The following is a 19,525-nucleotide window of genomic DNA, read 5'->3' on the forward strand; positions in this document are numbered from 1 at the left end:
CCCTCTTTCTTTTTCATTTTTTTTTTTTCCCCCTATCCCCGTTCCTCGCGTCAGCGGAGAGAAAGAGGCAGGGGAGCAAAGGACGAAAAGTTCACTCCATTGCCGCCGCTGACGCCAGCTTCTGTTCCCGCCAGCGCTGAAAGGCCTTCTCGCGGTGCTCATGCAAACGACGTTTGCGCTCCCGGTTCTTCGCTATGCGCTCCTGCTTGGCCATCATGATGCGCTTGCGTTTTTCCTCCCTTTCCTCCTTTGTAAGGACCCGCGACCGCTCCTCACGGAGCACCTGTCGTTTTAGGCGGTCATCAATCTTCATCGTCTCGCGGCGACGCCGTTTGAGGGCCCGCTCTGCGTCGGTCAAGTCACCGTTGCGGTACGCCACGAGAGCCTTGACAACCTTTGCACGCACCCGCTTTGCTCTCTTGTAAAAGGCGGCCTTCTCCTTTCGCCCCTGTTTCTCAAACTGTTGATAGAGCAGCTTGACCGGGACGGGCGCCTTTGTCTCTCTAGCGCGTGGTGTGAGACCGAGCAGCCGCTCCAGCGCCGCGAGGAGGCGAATGGACGCGGCGGACACTTGAAAGGCATCCTCGTTGACGACCTCCTCTACAACCGAGGCGAGCCACGCGGTGTCAAGGTGCACGCGGCTGTTGTACTTTGCCACCATCTTCAGACAGTGGAAGTAGTCGTACAGGAGTGTGTACTTCATCTCGTACACGCCCCGAACGGTTGTGGACTGCAGGAACGACGCAATGGCGGCGCCGGTGGCGGTCTTCAGCGACACGCCCAGGCCAGAGAGCCGTGGGAGCATCGCCTCAATCATCTGGCAGCAACCCTTAAACACACGCACGCGCTGCGGCCCCGCAATTCCCTCCACCTCGCGGAATTTCTCAAAGGCCGTGGGGAGCACCACCCAACCAAAGCCGTGGCGGTAGTGGTGCATGTCACGCTTGATGCCTGGCAATCGCTTTTTGTCGTCCCAGCCGCGGTCGCAGAAGATGGATTTGTAAAACTCCACAAGTGTCACACGGACGTCCTCATCGGCGTGGTTTTTATAGGCAAGGAAGGCGGTAAAGTGAAACACACGTAGAGCCACGTCCTTCAACAGGGCCATTCGGCGACGTATAACGACCGCGTGCTTAGCGGACTGGCTCTCCTTGCGCACCAACACGTGTTCTAACTTGCGGCAGAAGCTTTGGATGTCGGATAGCAGCTGAAACAACTCTTCCGGCGCGAGGAAGCGACCAAAGTATCGGTGCCTGGACATCATCAGCAGCTGAAGCGAGGAGATGGCACTATTGAAGACGACATCGTCCGGTGACTTCACATTTTCGCGGCAGACGGCCAAGAGCACCTGAAAAATGTGCAACATCAGCGGGGAACGCATCGATGCTCCAACACGCGCGGCAATTTGAATCGCACGCACAACATTGCTCTTATCCTTATTCGAGGTATCGACCGGATACACAAACTGCAGATCCACGTTACCAATCATGCCCTTGAGGGCGTCAACATACTGCTGCGTGGGGGCCTCTTCTTCCTCGTCGTCGTCCTCGCCCTCGTCCTCCAGCTCTCCCTCCATTGCAGCATCCGCGTCGCCGGCGGACGTCGTCTCCGCGTCATCGTCGTCAGCCTCATCGTCAGGCGCCGTGCTTTCCGTGCCTGTACTCTCGTCCGACTCACTTGTGTCGGACGTTGCATCCGAATCCTCCTCCCCCTCGTCCTTCTTCTCCTGCGGCTCTTCGCCGCCGTCGCTATGCTTATCATTATCATTGTATGCCTCGCCCTCGTCATCGTCTTCGTCGCTGTCGTCCTTGTCCACCTCGCCCCTTGCCTTTGCCTGCCGCGCCTTCTCCCGATCGTCGGTGTGGAAGGCCTCACGAAGAGGGGCAAGCACCAAGTCTAGCGTCACACGCTCCCGTACGTAGCGCGCGAACTTGAGCAGGTACCCAGTGGCAATGCGTCGAATGCATGCCAGCAGCGGCATCACGTGAATCGGCGCCGTTGACCGCATAACAAGTGACATCAACACATCAAAGAAGAGGTCAATGGTCTCTAACGAGCCCGCAAGGAAAAACTGGCAGAGGTCTGGCACAGTCGAGGTCGCCAACGCCTTCGCCTCTTCATTGGTGTGGTCGTCAGTGCTCAGGACCAAGAAAAGTAGCACAAGCAGTATGTGCATGTCGCGTTCCACGTAAAACAGGACGCTACGCTTCGAAGAATTCTCCAGTGCCTCCACAATGCGATTTCGCGCCTTTCGAAAAGCACTATGATTAAGCCCAGTTGTGTACCGCGTTTTTTCGCGCTGCTCCGCCTCAAGGTAGGCGCGAATAATATTCAAGGGAGGCAACGTACACTTTGGTCGTGACAATGCCGCTGCGTACGTGAAGGAGAAAACCTCTGCAAAAAGAAAAATGGCACGATTCATGCTGCGTGTGTCGCGGTGCGGCGGAGTTGGGTAGAAGCCAAACTCCAAAAGTGCCTCGGCGGCGTCGTCAATGTACGTGCACGCCACACCCTCACGAAGGGGAACGTACAGGCACGACCGCAACTCGCGCAAGATCCAGGTGCGGTTTGCATAGGCTGACGGGTCCGAGCTGCGCGTGGTGCGGTACTGCCGGAGGAGGTCATGCACCTTCGCGTCAAGCACATCCAGCGGCATCTGTCGAAGCTCTGAGATGTCAGTGGCCTTGGCGATCGTACGTGGGCCATATCCAACCGTTTTGCTGGCCATCTGCAACATCTCGGCTCGCTGCTCCGCATCGTCGTGTTGAACGGCCAGCTGACCGAGGCGAGAGACAAGTTGCTGAAACAACGCACGCCGTGGGGCGTCGGCGTTGCCACGGCGGTAGGGCGCAATGGCGTTATGCACCATCGTGCTCAAGTGTTCCCTCATCGACTCCCCCGCAGCGCAGCGCTGCGCCAGAATCTCGAACCAGTCCGTCCACACCGGGTGCAGCATCGGGTACACCATTGTGACTTGCTCCCTGCGAAACAAGGCGTTGGCAAGCTGCTCCACGGTGGAGGGCTCCAAGGGATCCAAGGCGGCGTACCTCAGCACCGCGGCGGGAACTCCCCTGGCTAGGCTCTGGGGCTTTTCCTCCATCGTCATGAGGCGCAGCAGCAGCTGGACACCCTCCGGGCGGTAGTACTCCAGCTTGGGGTAAAGGAAAAAGGCGTGCGACAACCAATACAACACCGTTTCATCGTCCCAGAGAGCCGGGAATTTCTCAAGCGTCATGAAAAGAATGTTCGCCGTCAGCACCCGCAAGGCCTTTTGCTCAATATAGGCGAAACACAAGTAATGGGCAAGGCGGCGTGCGTCTTCCTGCTGCAATTTACGGGCGTTAGCGACGAGCACCGCGGTTGCAAAGACAGTGGCGATCAGAGTTTGATTGCGTTCCCCCTTAGTGGGGTCATTGATTGCGTCAGGGTCAATGTCTTCCAACTCCTCGTCTGTCGGCTGCTGTTGCTGCGCCGCCGTCTGCGTCTTGGCCGCGCGTGCCTCAAGCCGAGCCTTGGCCGCCTTCAGACGAGCATCCAAGGCCAGTTCCTCACCAATGAGTGAGATAATAACGGAAGGTGTCACAGCGGTGTCCTGCAGTGTCAGGAATAAGGTGTGTGCATGCAAAAGAATCATTGCCATGTCTTCAGTAACCATTCCAAGTAGTAGCCGTGAGAGCGCGTAGGGAACGGCATGATGCGCCGTTTCTCGCAGACTTTTCAAAGAATGGCAGTCCGCATCTTCGGCCAACTTAGCCTTTAAATGGTTCACAAACGCATGCTGCCCTGCTCGACGACGCGCCGAATTGTGCCTTAGACACATTTGTAACAAGGCGCGAATGTGTTCTCGTTCTTTTACAGTCTTAGATAAAACGGCACGTGTTTGACTAACCTTGCCTTGGCTTTTTTCCTTATTGTCTTCTTGCTCCTCCCTGGCTTCCTCCTCATCGTTCTCGTCCTCCTCCGCCGCGGGTGCGCCTTGTCTGACAAATTCGTGCTTTTTTGCGGCATGACTATGACCTTTGCCCTTGTTTACCTCGTAGGAGGCCCACTCGTACCACATGATGAAGGCATGCACAGTGCTCGGGGCCCCGCGTTCAAACTTGCTCATGTACGAACGGAGGGATTTGACGTCGTCTGGCAGGTGCTGCTGCACAAAGGGCGCTGGGACGAGCTTGAAGACCTGGCCGAGGTCGTGTCCAAAGAGGTCCGTCGCATTTAGCCTGCACTTGAACCGTGACAAGTCCACGCGTAGCTCCGCCGAAACTTTGGCTGCCAGGTGGATGTCGATGTTTTTCGTGCGCGCCGAGCGTGGCGGCCTCCGACCCTCGCTCTTCCCTGCCGGATGGCCAGTGGGCTTGCCGTGGGCCCCGCCGCTTTTCCGCTGCATCACCTGCTCCCGGGCGTACTTCTGCTTGTGGTACTTCGTCTTCTCCTTCTTGATGCTGCCAGGTTTCCCCCGCTTCCCCGCGGGGGCACTCGTGCGCCGGGCGGAGGGCGGCATCTCTTCCCTCTTATGGGCCGCTTATTTCCCTGTCTGCTTCGCTTGCTCCCCTGCGCGGGAAAAAAGAGAGATAAAGAGAGAGGCAGGTGGAGGGGGGTGCAGCCACGACGGGGGCGTCAAAGAAAAAAGAAAAGAGGCCGTGCACCCGACCACAGCCACTAGAGCAGTGACGGAAAGACGGCATTTCGACACGCCTAGCGCTAGTACACAAGAAAAGCCCCATTCACGACGGTTCGGGGCCGTACCGTTCTGCAAGGGCGGTCAACAGGGTATTCTCATGCCCGCCAAACTCCATCAAGCTTGCCTCACTGGCAGAGATGGCAGAGGGATTGTAATGCGTCATCATACGCTTGATGCGCTGCCGCAGAGCCTCAGTCAGCGTGCCATTCCTCCCGGACTGGCCCAAAGTTTTGTTATTGGGACCGAATAATTTGTTGTAGACAAGGACGACCTCATGCAGGGGCAACATCAGCTTTTGCCTTGGCAGGAAGCTCGCTTGGTAGGCGAAGGAAATACTTCCACGCAACCTCTCCGCTCCAAGTCCCTCGGCTCCCGCCTTCAGGATCAGCTCCCCAAGTTCCTTGCACTACTCCCCGGTAAATAAACCTGCCTTTTCGTAATCAGTGCTTTGGGCTTAACTTAGCAAGTGGTAGCATCGTTGCTTATCCATGCTGTACGTCAGTGCCGGACCCCGTCCATGCATCGGGATCCACAAGCAGAGAGCCTCGAAGGAAACGTCGCCATTCTCGGTCGACTGCACTGCCATTTGAAATAAGTCAATCACATCATCTGGGTCACTTGGCAGGTTCAGGTAGCGAGGCAGCCTGCATGCATCACGCCACTGTAGCTCCAAGTTGCTGCGCGTCGCAGGCAGCTTGGCAAATACCAGCCAAATATCCAGCAGAACGTTAAACTCGTGTCCGGCCAAGCCGTACTCGCTTGCGGTGCACGAAGCTGTCTCACACCACCGTGCGACGCTGCCCACCGCAGGCAGCAGGGGTGAGGCAGACCTCAGAAAATTCGGAAATTAAATTTACAGGTGAATTTCGGGGCCGCCCCTCATGCGACCCAAAGCTTGACTGGCGTTGTCCGGCACCCGCTGCGTCGGGCGCCTTCACCCAAAAGGTGCCCCTGACCAACGCGAGCGCCGCATGCCGGCATCGGCGCCGACGCCTTTGAAGCAGAGGGTTTTGTGCTGCATTTCACGTGCTCGCGGTTGAGCTCCTCGAAGGCGCCGACCCAACTGCACGCGCCGCACCTCCCCCGGTAAAAGCCTTCTCTCCCCACTGGGCGTGGAGCACGCGGGGCACTCACGCATCTCCTTCACACACCGCTCACAGCAGAGATGCCGGCAGGGAAGCAGCTCGCACGGGCCCACCCACTGGCACACACGCCACGCTCGCCAAAGCCCTGATCGGAGCTAGAAAAAAACAACAACAGGCTTCGGCTGCCGCGTGGAGCATCGAGCCCGCCATCCCTGCCACAGCTCAAATCACTGGAGGAAAAGGGAAAAGAGCAGAGCCCAATACCAAAGCCATCCGCAGGAACGCAGGACACCGTTGCCGTGCGAAGCGGCAACAAGTAAAAAAAGTAAGATAGGCATCGAGCAGGGCCACTCAAAATAAATAAAAAGTAAAGTGTGAAGTGCTTATAATTCAAAATAAAAGTAAAAAAAATATAAAAAAAGGCTAAACGAAATCCGCTCCGCAGTGTTGCGGAAGTTATATTAACGCTCAATGGGCACTCTGTTTCCCTGCACACGCAGCGTGGAAAAAGAAAAAGAAAACGTGGTCAATGGGAAAGAGATATCTTCTGAATTACGGGAAAGTCTGTAATTAGAAATAGGAGAAAGGGACGTGGGAAAAAATAGAAAAAAACAAAATAAAACAGTGGTAACAATAAGTATCCACTCTGTCAAAAGGATAGGATCTGCTCACATTGGCTGCGAAGCCGTCAAAACCATGTCAGCCAAATCCCCAGTTCCGTTGGCACTTCCTGCCTTCACCACTCCATCCTTTTCGATCTGTGCCGTTGCCGCTGCGTCCACGGCTGCGTCCACGCCAGTGGAATCTGTTGAATCCCGCACTTTCTCCTCGAGGCGAGGGCACTTGGCAGCGGCACCGTCAAGCTCCTCATTCTCTGCAGCGGCACTGTCACGCTTCCTGCTGTTCTCAGCCTGCGGTGGCTGCGTCTTTTCGCCCCCGTCAGCGGCCTCTGCTTCCTTGTCCGTGGCGCTCAGAGCACCCTCAGCTGCGGCCGGGCATTCCGCCGAAGAAGGCTGCGCAGTCTCTGCAGCCTCGGCAGCGCCATCCGTCTCCGAGGGCGCGTCGAGGCCCTTCTTCTCGGCCTCGGGGGCGCCAGGGCACGCAGCCTCGGGCGGGACCGCCTCGGCGTCGTGGATCGGCGTCGCCTGGTTTCCGTCGAGCGGCTGCTGGGACATTGTAGCGTGGGGAACGTCGGCGGATCTAACCGGGCGCCAGTTCAGCGTTCGTGGCGGCAATGCAGCAGAAGGAGAAAAGAAAAAAAACAAAAGTAAGGAAGGAAGAAAACATAAAGCGGCGCCATTGCAAAGAAAATAAAGCAAGTAAATAGACATTTTACCCCCTCCCTTTTTTTTGTTACCGCCCAACAGTCGAGACGCCGGCCGAGGTGAAAGCGGCGCGGGAGCCTGCACAGAGGTGTATGTCGCGGTGCACTGAGGCGCAACGAGAACAACTGAGAAAACGCCCTCCTCCAAAAGGAAGAAAACAAACAAACAAACACTCACACACTCACACACACACACATTAGGCGGTAAAGAGCAACAGTGAGAGTTGGTAACTGTGAGCAGCCAGCACATCCGCCTCGGTAACCATACCGTGCGCACTGGCTCTCACTGCAGCCGTGGACCGCAACACGGAGATAGTGCGGCAGCAAACCTCCGAAAATTTGACCACCGTCGCGGCAGGGATGTACTCTAGCATCAAGAGAAAGCGAGTGAAAGCTGTTGCATACGCAGAGGATTGGGACACCTCTCCGCACAAGTGTAAAGCGGCTGCGGCGGAAGGGAGAACAACACTGCAATCTCCAGGATGATCCGTTTTGGCGTGTGCCGTCGCCTCCTCGAAAAGGGTCGCCTCACGCAGAGCCAGCAGGAGAAATTGCATGGAAGCCGCAACAAGCCGCTCACGAACGGTGGATGAAAAACTAGACCTTCGATGGGAGTTGGTTTTCAACTCACGTTGCTTGGAAAGGAAACGCCACACCGGCGAGTCATCTCCAGCGCAGAAGAACTCGTCATCGTTGAGCCGCAGCCAGGCTCTACTCTCCAACGGAGCAGAAGCAAAAAATGCTGTGCTGTGATCCGCCGCGGGACTCGACCCAACGCCAAACACCATCGCGGCTTGCGACTCAAAGTCTGCCATGCGCAAATGCGATACCGCTAGAAGCCAGTAGCGACGATGCCTCGGCAGGGCGCCCTCGCCGGAAGCCACCCCGCGTGTCGACTGCGTCCCCGCCGCGTACAGTGAGACGACTTCCTCGACCGCGTTCACCGACTCCTCAGTGAGTACGCGTGAGAATCCGCGTCGTGCAGGTTTCAGTGGCGCACCGGTGCCAGCACGAGCAGGAGGAGGTGTCGACGTCGGACTTCCCTCCAACTCCCCGCGGAGTGCCTGTGAAACGGACTCAAAAAAAAGATGCAACGATGGGGTCTCCTCAACCAGGCAACCAAAGGCACAAAGGCAAAAAAATACATCCTCAAGGGCCAGAACGATGGATTGCGCAAGTGATGCACTGCGCCGTGCAGCGGCAGCATCTTCAGAAATACCCAGCGGACCATCTCGGGCCCCCACGCCGTCTACGAACCCCGACGATCCAACGCAGCGCACCATGGATGCAAAGTTTAATGCCGCGCACAGTGGCGGAGGACGCACCAAGGCGAGAGGCGCCGTGTCTTCACCTGAGTGTCGCTCAAAGATGTAGGAAGACTGGTCAAAGAACGCCAACTGGAGATGTGGCAAACTCGACTCGTGGGGAAGCAGCGCACATCGAGTGCGATCCAAATGGAGGAAGATACGCTCCGACGCCGCCTCTATTAGTCGTGACAACTCCACGGATAAGCCATCGGCAACACTGGGGGCCCCAAATGGACGCTGCACCGCAAAAAATAGGCGCACAACACTCAGCTGTGAGAGCACGCGTTGCAGTTTTAAGAGTGGCTGCGTGCCGACAAAGAAAAGGGGGACACTACGTACAAGATCTTGGAGAACTACACAGATCTCGGCCAGTATTATCAGGTCGCTTCGATTGCCCTCCTCCCAGTGCCTCATTGAGAAGGGGATGGTGAGGTCGAAGAACGGTGTGGCATCGGCGTTGCCCCAGCGCTGCAGTGCCTCAGCAAGCCCCGGCAGGCACGTCATCCAGCGCTTCAGCAGCAGAGCGTAAACGGACAGGACCACATCCACAAATTTTTGGGCAAATGCGGCCTCAGAGGCGTCTTGTGGGTCCATTGCAAGAAATGCATGCGACAGCCAAGACGGCGTCGTCCGTGCGGTGCTATTCAAGGCGGAGGTGGGCGATAGAGCCACCGCGCCACTCGTTGTTGCCTCCGCCAGCAGCCAAATCCAGCCGTCAGCAGGCTGTAAAAAGAGGGTTGTTTGGGGGACCGCGTGCAGTTGAGGAATCCCCGACGTCTCCGCTGAAGACGCCGCTGCCGCCGCCTCCAACTGCCAGAGTTGATGCTCCGCATTGTGCACAATGAGGGAAAAGTGGGAGCTCAACGTGGTGTCCAGTTCTTCCTGCAGCTCGGCGTGAGCCCGCAGCAACTGCACGACCTCGCTACTTGACAGGGGCGGAGCGGCATCGCCAGTGGACCGCCGCTCCTGTTTGGCTCGCAGCAGCAGCAGGTCGGACCCCACGAGGCGGAGCAAAGTGATGGCGCAAAACAGGAAATTGATCAACGTTGTAGAAAGACAGCGCTCGACTGCGCCGAAATTTGGGCTCGCGTGAAGGCGCTGAAGAAAGACAAACACAGAATTCAACGCCGCGGGGACGAGCAAGCGCAGCAGAGCAATCCCCTCCCTGGCAGAGAGACGGGTGCCGCCGCAATGCTCGTGGCACGCTTGAGTCACCGCCTCCACCACCGCCTCAGCGCTCTGCTGAACGGCCTCAAGCGACTGCCGCCCTATCGCCAGCAGCAGACAGCGGAGGCCGTGGGCGACGACCTCCGCCACTAAGGAAGCACCCTGCGGTGAATGCATGCGACGCAAGCAAACTACCCCACCTAACAAACTGTACAACGACGATAGATAAACCACACTAACAGGGCCAAAAATCTTCCTTCCTTTTTTTTTGTCTCTTGTAAAACTATTCCTTCCCTCCTTTCCATCCCTTTGCCAGAACGAATTGGAGGGAAGGAGGAAGAAACAAGACCCGGGACAACAAAGGTACAGAGGGGCGTGTGAGTAACGAAGGAAGAAGAAGAAAATGCGTACAACCACCGTCCCCGTTATGAAATTCCGCCCCCTTCACTCTCACTGCTTCAGGCACACCCATTCTTCATTTGGCTCGTGCCTTTGAGCACTCGATAGCTGCGCAGCGTGCAAATACAGGCACACAAACAAGAACACAAAATGAAATACTTCTCAACTTTTACACCAGTTTTTTTTTCTTTTCGGCTCAACGCCTCCGAAGCAACTTTAAATGCCGCCGCCAGCTGGCACACCTCCCGATTGTGGAAAAAGACTCAGAGACAAGACTTCTTCCTGCCACAAACCCAACGCCCCCGCGGCCGCTGCCGGCTTGTCGTTTCGGTCCAATGACTGCGGAGGTGGGCCCAGCACAAGACTCAGCGTTGCAGTCTGCAGCCCCCCACGGCTTAGCCTCGCCTTGGGGCAGCGACCGCAGCGAGAAAAACTTCCGCGTTCACAAGTCTGTGCAGCATGCCTCCGCCTCCTTCTGTGTGGTCCGGGCCACCACAATTCTAGTTGCGCATGTCTCCTTTTTCCTGCTGTCCGCTATGCCGATGAGCGAGGCCCGCACGGTCAGGAGGGGAGAAACAAACGAAAAAGGGGAAAAACACACACACAAGAAAGCAGAATTACCATCCATGCCTTGATCCTGTTCGCATGCAACAGCCAGTAGGAGGTGAACGTTCATCGTCACACAACGCATGTGTCGTCCACCCACTTCCTTTTTTTTTGTCTCTGTTGCGTTCGTTCTCTTCGTGTAGTCGCTTGTCTCTAGGAAGGTGTGTATATATATACCGGAGAAAAAAAACAAAAAACAAACAAACACGCAAACAAAATAACCCAGCGGGAAAACGTCATTCCAAAGCACGCCCCCTCTCACCCCTGTCCCCGCAGCTGCAACAATACACGCGTATAGACGCATGTGCTCATTTGTGTACATGTGCGGCTCTTCTTTGTATCCTACGCAGCTCAGCGTGCTCACTGCTCCTCGGCCTCCGCAGCCTGCAGCCAGCGCCGATTCCTTCTTAGAGGATACGACGACGCCTCAGGAAGCGCAGGACAATGACGTGGCGACAGAGCGCAAATGTTCTCCTCACTCGGTGTTGTATTCTGTTGCTATTATTATTATTTTCTCCTTCTCGCCATCCTTTTTTTTCTTTTCTTTTTAATGCGTAACTTTCCCTCGTCGCCGTCCCCCTTCTCCTGCTGCCTTCTCTCCGTGTTGCGTTTCCTCTCGGTTTTGTTTCTGCAGTGGGTGTTTCATTTCCGCCGCCCCGGAGTCCCCGCGCCCCCTGCCAGCGCCCCACCACTGCCGCAGTGAAGCGGCGGAGGTGGCGCCGCGGCACGCCGGCTTGGGGGCGTCGCGGGGGAACAGCCGCGGCGGCGGACAAAACGGGTGAAGTGACCGACCGCGGCGGCACGCCCGGCATTTCCATCCACCCACACGCACAGCACCCAGCAGCAGAATTCCACCTTGCACACATCTTTTTTTTTCTTCTTCATTCAGTCATTCGGCATGTTTTATTGTAGCAAATGCGGCGGCGACCCTCGCGCTTTCTCCCTCTCTTTCGCTGCCTCCCTGCGTAATGAAGAAACATTTTCAGAGCTACTTCTTCTTCTTTGACGGGGACGAGGAAGAGTTGCGCTGCAGCAGCGCCTCCTTGTATTTATGGTGCTCGCTGCTGATGTAGTCCGGGTCGTATCCCTCGCCCTTGGTGCCAACCTCCACCCGCCGCCGGGATGCGCCCGCAGCACGCTTAGCCTTCAGAAGCGCCACAAGGCCCAGCTTCGAGGCCAGAAAATACGCCGCCCCGCCGAACAGCCCAAGCAGCGTCACATAGGTCAGAAGGGTCCGCGGATCCGTCTCAAGCGACTCATCTACGGTCACAGTGTCGTTAAAGGCGGTGGCAAAGTAGGTGTTGTTGGTGACGTTGTCGTGGAAGTAGAGGCCGAGAATGAGGTTGTAGTCGGTTGGCTCAAGCAGGTGGTCGGGGGTGAAGCTATACTGAAAGCTTGTGGTGTCGCTGGGCTGCACGACGCGTGCGTGGCGAACAATGGAGAAGTTCTGAATCACCTGGCTGTAGTCATTCACGGGGGTGATGTACCCGGCGATGAGCACGACGGTGTGCTGGTGGCCCAGTTGACTGTTGCGGTACGCGATGAGGGCGTTCGCCTTCGAACCGGCGGGCAGCGTTGGCTGCAGTTTCATGGGATTGTCGGGGAAAATGACACGCGCGGAGGCCAACGGGTACCGCCCAGCTTCGTCGCCCACGCTCTCGTCGTCGTCGTCGTCGTCGTCGCCGCCGCCGTCGGCACGACTCGTGGATGCGGCGTCCTCCGTCCCAGCCGCAGTCTCTGCTGCCTGGCCCTCTCCCTCCGCCGCACGCACGGCCGGGGCCGCGGTTAGGCAGAGGAGCACAAACACGAAAAGCAGCGGCAAAAGCACCGCGGGAAGCAAGGAGCGCATCTGCCCTTTCTTATTTACTGCAATCAGTCTGCTCTCAACAACGCGCGGATTGGGTTCAGCAGGCAAAGAGAATAATAAAAAAAAAGTAGCCACAACGCAAACAGCGACAATTACACAAAATATGGAAAGAGCCACGCATGAGGCAAAGAGAACCACATACGCCATTCATACTATATATATATATATAGGTATACCCTCTGGTCGGCATGTATTTATTTGGCACACGACAACACAGGCACGCAGTTAGTTTGGGATTCCGTACAAGAGCAGGCACGTGCATGGGCGGAGTGAGTGTAAACACACTGTACTCGTGCGTGTACGTAAGTGCGGCGGTTAATGGGCCGATGCCCTTGTTGTTTAATTCCGAATGCGTGCACGGGCGCGTCTCCAGCTCCATGCGGCGCCCCGCACTTTCCAGCCGCGGGGCGCATCCGAGCCAGAGAGAGATCAACGCGCGCGCGCACACACACACACATATACACAACGCGGTGACGCTTTTTTTTCTTTTTAATTCTGTCCTTTGCACCTTCGCCCCTCCCCTCCCTTTTTTTTCTTTTCTTTTCGGTTTTCGGCACCATCGAATACGCCTTGGCCTTCCGCCGCTTAAATTCTCAGTTTCCCACCGCTGCTTTTGCCCCTATCGACGGCGTTGTCAATGATGTCATGTGTGCGCAGGTACCGCCAGGAGCAGCGGTCCACGCAGTGCACTTCCTGCATGGAAAGCTCGTTCTGCGTCAGATCCTTGCAGCAGAGGTTGAAGCACTCTGACTGCAGGCGGCTCATGAGCACCTCAAGGCGGAACGACTCCTTCTTCACCTCCAGCTGCATGCCGCGGCCACGCCCTCAAGCACCTACTAATGTACACTGGTGGACCAGACACAACAGAAGCAACAGTGAAAAGAACTAGTCCCCCTCGCGCCTCCCCCATTCCAACAAAAGGCAGAAAAACACAAGCAAGCACACCTCGTGTTTCACTCCACATACACACGCACACACATATATATATATATACATGCTGCGACGTGGGATGTGTGCGTGTGTGTAGGGCACGTGTGGGAGACGACGGTGTTGAGTCAGTGAATAAACTCACAGCGCCCCGGTAAACGTACGAGCCCCCCACCGTCCCAACACGCCGTGCAAATACCAACAACACGGCAGCCCCTCCCCCCCCCCCACCTGGAGAGACGTGCTTGCTTGTAAGGAAGGAGAAGTCAACCAGAGGAGCCCATCTCCGTTACATCGGCAGGATCACTGTCGCGGTTTCATTCCCCCGCACACCCACTTTTGCCTGTCGTGTTTGCTTTGCCTTGCCTCAGACTCCCTCGCCCCCGCGCCCATCACGCAGAGGTTGTCAACCCCCCCCCCTCTTCTTCCTACGCCCACTTCCCAGTTCCTGTGAACAGTGGATAAAAACGCCGCCTCCTTTTAGTTTTTTCCTCTTTTTTTCTTCTTTTCGTTTTACCTCTTCTTCCTGTTTCGTGTATTCATGCAACATGCATGCATGGCTCCTTCCACTTCTACGCTTTACCCCCACGTCTCTCCCCGCCCCGCTCGATAGTGTGGGATACCCGCGGCGTGCCGCCCACGACAGTCCATGCACACGCAGCTGCCGCACCCACGACAGCAACACTCAACGCAATCAAATCAAGCAGCAATGACGTTGATTGATGTGAACAGTGGCAAAATAACAACGCCATGTATGCAAACACACACACACGCACCCAACAACAACAACAACAAAAGCAACAACAATAATAATAGTAATCATCCATTTTTTATTTTTACTGCTTTGGATCTCGTTACCTAAAACAACTCGGCGGACCAAGTCGTAGATGCATTGAGTGGACGGCCAAGTAGATATGCGCGCGAGAGCGAGCGAGCGAGAGGGCGATGGACAGAGCAAAGAAAACACACGTGCGGGGGTCCACCTTCGCCCTCACCGCCTTGCGCAGGCATATCCTCCCGTAAGACGCATTGCACGCTCTTTGAACCCTCTCGACCCCTCAGCGCACCAGAAATGTCGCGAAGCGAGCGGAGATGACAGCAAGACCCCCGACTACTCTTTCGCATACTATGACACACGTTGAACTATTCTGCAGGCTCATGAAATCGGCAAGCAGCGAGACACTGAGACTCCGCGCCAGCAGCGTTGTAACGGTGTGTGTCAGGGCACCATCGAACAGGTCCTCCGTCGGCAGCGGAGACCCCGACGACGCAGAGGCTCCGAGCAGTGCCCCAACTGCCAACGGCGAGGTTGCCAGCCCGCGCGCCGTGCAGGAGAGCGCCGTGGGGCGAACGTACCCCGTCAGCAGCGGGCTGCGACATGCGTTCAGATGCCGCTGGGTGAGGCTGCGGCCCATGAAAAAGACACTCCGACGCATTGTCCTCCCCAATTCTCCTTAATTTAATTTTACCTTCTCCCTTTCCGCCTGTTTTGCCCCCGAGTGCGGTGCCTTGTACACGCGCCTCCGAGAATAGCAGCAGAGGCAACAATAAAATAACGCCAAGAAAAAAAACAAATTACTTGTTATTATTGTTATTAGTAATAATAATAATGGCGACAGTTAAATTTCAAACCGAAGCAGTTGAAGGCCACACGGAGGTGCAACTATGAATGAGCGAATTTGCGTCAACTTGAATGCGCATATATACGCAAAGTAAAATATGCATGTGAGTGAGTGAGTGAGTGAGTGAGTGAGGAGGAAAGCCCATTCAAGTCACAACGAGAACAAAGACACGGGTGATAAAAAAAGAAGAATACTTGCGCCATTCCATGCTGTCTTTTTTCCTTTTTATTTTCGTCCTTCTCCCTCTTCTTCAACTGGCTGTTGTTCCGCGCTTGTGTGGGGCGTCGGGTCGGTGGCGATGTACGAGATGATGGCGCTTCCCGGCTCTCGCCTCTCGCTGCGCACGTCAAACCACATGGGCAGCTGACGGGCAATGTGTTCCAGTGTCCCGTAGCGTCGCATTAGCAACCGTGCGTCTTTCGACAAGTGATTCATGATACTCGCCTCCTGGGCACCGCCGATGGAGAAGAGTGCCATCTGTCGCACGAGGTCGCTTAGGGAGTGGCACGGCGGCTGCAGTAGGTGGGCCGGCGGTGGGACGCCGTCACGCCTGCCCAAAATGAGTGTGTTGGTCCCAAGCACCTCGTACACGCGGAAGCATTCCCTGTGCCGCTCAAAGAAGTCCTGGCGCAGGTGACGTGTCTCAAACGGCAGTCCACGTGCCTGGGGATGCAAGCGAAATCGATGCCAATCCACCGGGTGACCCAACGGCAACACCTCCATCAGCATTTTAGCTTTGAGGGCCTCAGTCAAGTGGCGCCCCGACGAGGCGTTGCGTGCAGACGCGGGGACTCGGGCCCCCTGCGACGCGGCTGCAAGATACGGCGTCCAAATGAGACCGTCCTTGACAAATAAGTAGAGAGAGTGGTGGGCGGCAAAGTCCAGCACGGAGGCATAGGCGCACTGCAGCTGCTTTCGCGAGGCGGAAGGCAACGTGTTAGGGAACTCCTCAGGGGAGAGCGGCTTCTTCTCAAGAGCCATGAGACTATGGCGCAGCACCACAGGAACCGGTGTGGTTTGCCATGTCAAACTGGACGGCTGCGCGTGTGCGGGGAGGACTTCCCAGGGACGAACCATGTACGCAGCCATGTTGACGTCAAACAAATGGCGAAGGCGGTCAAAAACAAAGATACAGGCTGCATCCTTATCTGTTGAGTTGTACAGGTGCAGACGCTTCACGAGTTCCGCTGGGAGAATATCTTTCAGCTCAGTCATGGCAATGCCTGACCGTAGACGCCGCAGCTGGTCTGGGCCTTGAGCCGCGAAGGCGCGGAAGGCCTCGATGAGCGGTGCCCCCAGCGGCAACACCTCAAAGTCCGGGGAAAGTCTTGTTTCAGCGTTCACGTAGGGCCGCCGCTCGGCATCCATCATGCGCAGAAAAACGTCGTTCGCGCCGTCTCCAATGACGCGGCAGTCGAGCATGTTCGCCGGAACACGCTGCAACTCCTCTAAAATATCCTCCACCGGCATTCCATGAGAAAAACACATGTAACTTCTTGAATGTCGCGTGACGAAGCTGAGCGGGACGTAGTAAGAAAACGGGACGACTCCCTGCAGAAGCGCCAGCATCTTATTCATCTTGGCATCCTCCACCACCGTGCTGGAGGTGACTGGTGGCTCTGGCACCGCCTGCTGCAGCTGCGTCGTTCGACCCGGCGACGGCGGTGGCGCAGACGCAAGGCCCCTCTGTTGCACAAACGACGTTGGCGCCGCCTTCACAACGCCGTTCTGCACCGTCAGCAAGGATGGGTGCTGTAGCAAAAAGGACTCCAGGTACTGCTCGTTGCCGCACCTGCGCTGCTCCAACGCCGGAAGGGCGCGGAATAGTTGCGACACAGTCATCTGCTGCTGCGGGGAAGCCGCCAGGTGGGCGAGGGCCTGCGCAACGATGGGCAATCCGGGGCCGACGCCCCGCAGCTCGGCCGCCAGCATGACAACCGTGACGCCGGAAGGCAACACTTCGACCCGGAAGCGTGAGGGGCGCTCTTGCAGATAACGGCGTAACCCGCCGGAGACGTTTGACAGAGTTTCAAGCAACTCGTCACTGAGCAGTGCAGTGATGCGGGGAAGCGGCAGGGCCCCGTAGCGTCGCAGCAGAGCACGCGTGTGGTCGCCCAGCGTCTCGTCCCCCTGCGACGCCAGACGCCAACGCATGGTACACCGCAACGCCCCAGACGCCGACACCCACACAGGCGAGCAAAAACTACGCATTTCCCCGCCAATATTCTATCAAACCCCCAAACAGCGGAGGAAAAAAAATATGCTGTTGCCCCTTTTCTTTTTGTTTTCGTCTCTTATTTCCTTCTCGGTGCGGTGAGGGTCCCGTGCTGTCGCCTTAGCCACACACGCACGCGTGGGCGTCCCTTTCCCACCACCGCCGCGTAAAGGAGCAGAGCCCTGTTGGCACAGACGGTAGCGCGTTAACCAAAAGCACAGAGGTGTGTGTGCGTGTGTGTGTGTGTGTAGGAGGAGGAGTGAAGGGCGGTGAGCGTGCACACCAGCAGCGGCTTCCAAGGCGCAGGGTGTGGAGGAAACGCTCGGCCCTGGGCCTTGTGGCAAGCAGGGCGGCGACACGGGAAAAAAACAGGAAGAGGTGGCGGTCGCCAGCGAAAAAGCAGAACAAAAAGCACCCACAACGAAGGCAAAACAAAAACAAAAGTGAGCCTGTAATCGTAACCACCCAACGTTGGGAAAGTGTTAAGATGCGAATGAAGAAAGATTTCTTTGTTTTTCCTCTTCTTTGTTTACCAGTCTACCAACCCCTTTCCTCCATTGTGTTCCACGGTCCCTGTGCGTTTCGCGTTCACTCGCTGTGCCTCTCCCTCGCTCGCCTGCATTACGCCAGGACCCTTCACAAGGTCTCCTGCAGGAAGTGGAACAGGCTCTGCCCAACAGCCATGCCGAGGCCAACACGCAACGAGCCCCAGCCAATGTTCAACCGGCTGTTTACCCAACGCCACGTGGCAACCGGATACCGCTTCCGCCGACGCGCTCGCGCCAAAATTCCTCCCCGAATGTGCTGCAACGCCCTCAGCACCCGGCTGCGTGGGTACGCGCCGCCGCCGCCACCACCGCTGCCGCCGCCGCTGCCATGCAGGGAAGAGTCCTTCTCCATTGACTCGGCAAAAATGGTCTTCGCCCCCGTGAAGCTCTCACCGCGGAGGTAGATGAACCGCACCTGGTAACAAAAAGAGCGAATTAGTGACATGCAGCGCATTGGCTCCGAACCAGACGGAGCCCCGTAGATCACAGTACGTGCATAGTTCAGCGGCGAACTGACTACGGAGGCAAGCAGTGCTGCGACAAGGTTTGAGACAAACGCGCATGCGCCGCACTTCTCCTGCTTCCACAGCCCCACACGTCCGCCACTAAGCTCGCCGGAATTATTCTTAGCATTGGGGTGAGCCTTTAAAGAGGCCTCCTCCGCCGACAACGCAGGGCGACAGTCGGGTGGCGCTTGAAGTCTCCGCAGAAAGTTTGGGGTCCTTTCTGCCGAGACAACGTAGGGGTAAATAACATCCTTTACGACGGTGGAACGCCGAAGCGACTCGTAGACGATACCAAAAACGCAGTCACGCAACGCTGTCGCGCCAACGCCGCGCAGAAAGATGCGCATCCCATTCTCCTTGTACGCCTCCACGGCAACGCTCAGAAACGAGGCGTTTCCCTCGACATTCCACATGCGATACTTTACAACCTGCATTCCATTTAACACCGCACCGTTCACAGAACCGGCCGTTGCGCCAATGAGAAAGGCGTTTAACCTTGGGGATTGTGAGGCGTGGAAGCAGTCCGGCGTCTTATTCTCAATAAAAATTCGGGCAGAGTCCTGCCAGAACATGTAAGAGGCGCCTACCAGCGTGCGATAGACGGCGGCGTTCATGAAGCCCTGAAACGGTTGATCAAAGTTACGTCGGTCCAAAAAGTGCTGGCGGCGAAACTTCACCCGCACGTAAAGGGCTCTATCGAAGGGGTTAAACAAAACCGCCTGCGCTGCGCCAGAGCAAAGCGCAGGAAATGCCGTGTTGAAAAAACTCTCCTTCACCCTTTCATTGTCTTTACTCATGGGACCCAGCTGCAGTTTAAGTTCCCAATTAAAAACATACACGGGGTTCCTTAGAACGTACCCCTTCTGTTTTCGTTGCTACTAGCGCCGCTGCCTCTTCCACACCCACCTCCTTTTTTTTCTTTTTTTTTCCAGGAAAAATAAAAAAAAAGAAAATAGCCTTCGTTCCTGCCTTGCCTGCTTTCGCCCTTTTTGCTCCGTCGCGTCCGCCCCGCTCCCCTTCCTCCTTCAGAGTCGCGGTGCTGGGTAGTGGCAGGAACCCCGGCACACCTTCGCACTCGGCGGCACCAACGCACGCAGGCAAAAACAACAAAAGAGTAGGCAAAAGAAAGCACGTCAATAATTACCTCCGGCTTCAAAGAAATCACCCATGCGTACATAGAGATAGAGAGAGAGAAGAAAAAAAACGAGGGACAATGACGCATGGAAATACACCGCGCGCCTCTATAAAAAAAGTATATATATATATATATA

At 56.5% G+C, this 19,525-nt stretch overlaps 7 protein-coding genes and 2 pseudogenes across 7 annotated transcripts, besides 13 other annotated features; 1 reads left to right on the top strand and 8 right to left on the bottom strand.

Moving 5' to 3' along the window:
- Positions 1-91: 91 nt before the first annotated feature.
- Positions 92-4,501, bottom strand: Tco025E_05443 (uncharacterized protein; the record flags this gene model as incomplete). Its single annotated transcript, XM_029372342.1, has 1 exon — positions 92-4,501. One exon carries the CDS (start codon positions 4,499-4,501, stop codon positions 92-94), a length of 4,410 nt encoding a protein of 1,469 aa, XP_029227560.1.
- A 228-nt stretch (positions 4,502-4,729) lies between these two features.
- Tco025E_05444 (EF hand) lies at positions 4,730-5,891 on the bottom strand (annotated as a pseudogene).
- A 267-nt stretch (positions 5,892-6,158) lies between these two features.
- Positions 6,159-6,187: a sequence feature (A-rich).
- Positions 6,188-6,434: 247 nt separating this feature from the next.
- Positions 6,435-6,941, bottom strand: Tco025E_05445 (uncharacterized protein; the record flags this gene model as incomplete). The annotated part of the gene is made up of 1 exon (XM_029372343.1): positions 6,435-6,941. The coding sequence occupies one exon, from the start codon at positions 6,939-6,941 to the stop codon at positions 6,435-6,437; it is 507 nt and encodes a 168-aa protein (XP_029227561.1).
- A 307-nt stretch (positions 6,942-7,248) lies between these two features.
- Positions 7,249-7,287: a microsatellite.
- On the bottom strand, positions 7,288-9,741 carry Tco025E_05446 (uncharacterized protein; the record flags this gene model as incomplete). Its single annotated transcript, XM_029372344.1, has 1 exon — positions 7,288-9,741. One exon carries the CDS (start codon positions 9,739-9,741, stop codon positions 7,288-7,290), a length of 2,454 nt encoding a protein of 817 aa, XP_029227562.1.
- Positions 9,742-10,752: 1,011 nt separating this feature from the next.
- Positions 10,753-10,786: a microsatellite.
- A 231-nt stretch (positions 10,787-11,017) lies between these two features.
- Tco025E_05447 (hypothetical protein) lies at positions 11,018-11,225 on the top strand (annotated as a pseudogene).
- A 48-nt stretch (positions 11,226-11,273) lies between these two features.
- Positions 11,274-11,338: a microsatellite.
- A 219-nt stretch (positions 11,339-11,557) lies between these two features.
- On the bottom strand, positions 11,558-12,418 carry Tco025E_05448 (translocon-associated protein subunit alpha; the record flags this gene model as incomplete). The annotated part of the gene is made up of 1 exon (XM_029372345.1): positions 11,558-12,418. One exon carries the CDS (start codon positions 12,416-12,418, stop codon positions 11,558-11,560), a length of 861 nt encoding a protein of 286 aa, XP_029227563.1.
- A 167-nt stretch (positions 12,419-12,585) lies between these two features.
- Positions 12,586-12,611: a microsatellite.
- Positions 12,612-12,879: 268 nt separating this feature from the next.
- Positions 12,880-12,901: a microsatellite.
- A 1,219-nt stretch (positions 12,902-14,120) lies between these two features.
- Positions 14,121-14,157: a microsatellite.
- Positions 14,141-14,176: a microsatellite.
- Positions 14,177-14,281: 105 nt separating this feature from the next.
- Positions 14,282-14,309: a microsatellite.
- A 112-nt stretch (positions 14,310-14,421) lies between these two features.
- On the bottom strand, positions 14,422-14,799 carry Tco025E_05449 (uncharacterized protein; the record flags this gene model as incomplete). The annotated part of the gene is made up of 1 exon (XM_029372346.1): positions 14,422-14,799. One exon carries the CDS (start codon positions 14,797-14,799, stop codon positions 14,422-14,424), a length of 378 nt encoding a protein of 125 aa, XP_029227564.1.
- Positions 14,800-14,937: 138 nt separating this feature from the next.
- Positions 14,938-14,972: a microsatellite.
- Positions 14,973-15,088: 116 nt separating this feature from the next.
- Positions 15,089-15,117: a microsatellite.
- Positions 15,118-15,210: 93 nt separating this feature from the next.
- Positions 15,211-17,139, bottom strand: Tco025E_05450 (uncharacterized protein; the record flags this gene model as incomplete). The annotated part of the gene is made up of 1 exon (XM_029372347.1): positions 15,211-17,139. One exon carries the CDS (start codon positions 17,137-17,139, stop codon positions 15,211-15,213), a length of 1,929 nt encoding a protein of 642 aa, XP_029227565.1.
- A 284-nt stretch (positions 17,140-17,423) lies between these two features.
- Positions 17,424-17,449: a microsatellite.
- A 387-nt stretch (positions 17,450-17,836) lies between these two features.
- Tco025E_05451 (mitochondrial carrier domain-containing protein) lies at positions 17,837-19,051 on the bottom strand (the record flags this gene model as incomplete). Its single annotated transcript, XM_029372348.1, has 1 exon — positions 17,837-19,051. The coding sequence occupies one exon, from the start codon at positions 19,049-19,051 to the stop codon at positions 17,837-17,839; it is 1,215 nt and encodes a 404-aa protein (XP_029227566.1).
- A 456-nt stretch (positions 19,052-19,507) lies between these two features.
- Positions 19,508-19,525: a microsatellite.

Source organism: Trypanosoma conorhini (genome assembly GCF_003719485.1).
Source record: "Trypanosoma conorhini strain 025E chromosome Unknown Tco_14.4_contig_00319, whole genome shotgun sequence".
Lineage (NCBI taxonomy): Eukaryota > Euglenozoa > Kinetoplastea > Trypanosomatida > Trypanosomatidae > Trypanosoma > Trypanosoma conorhini.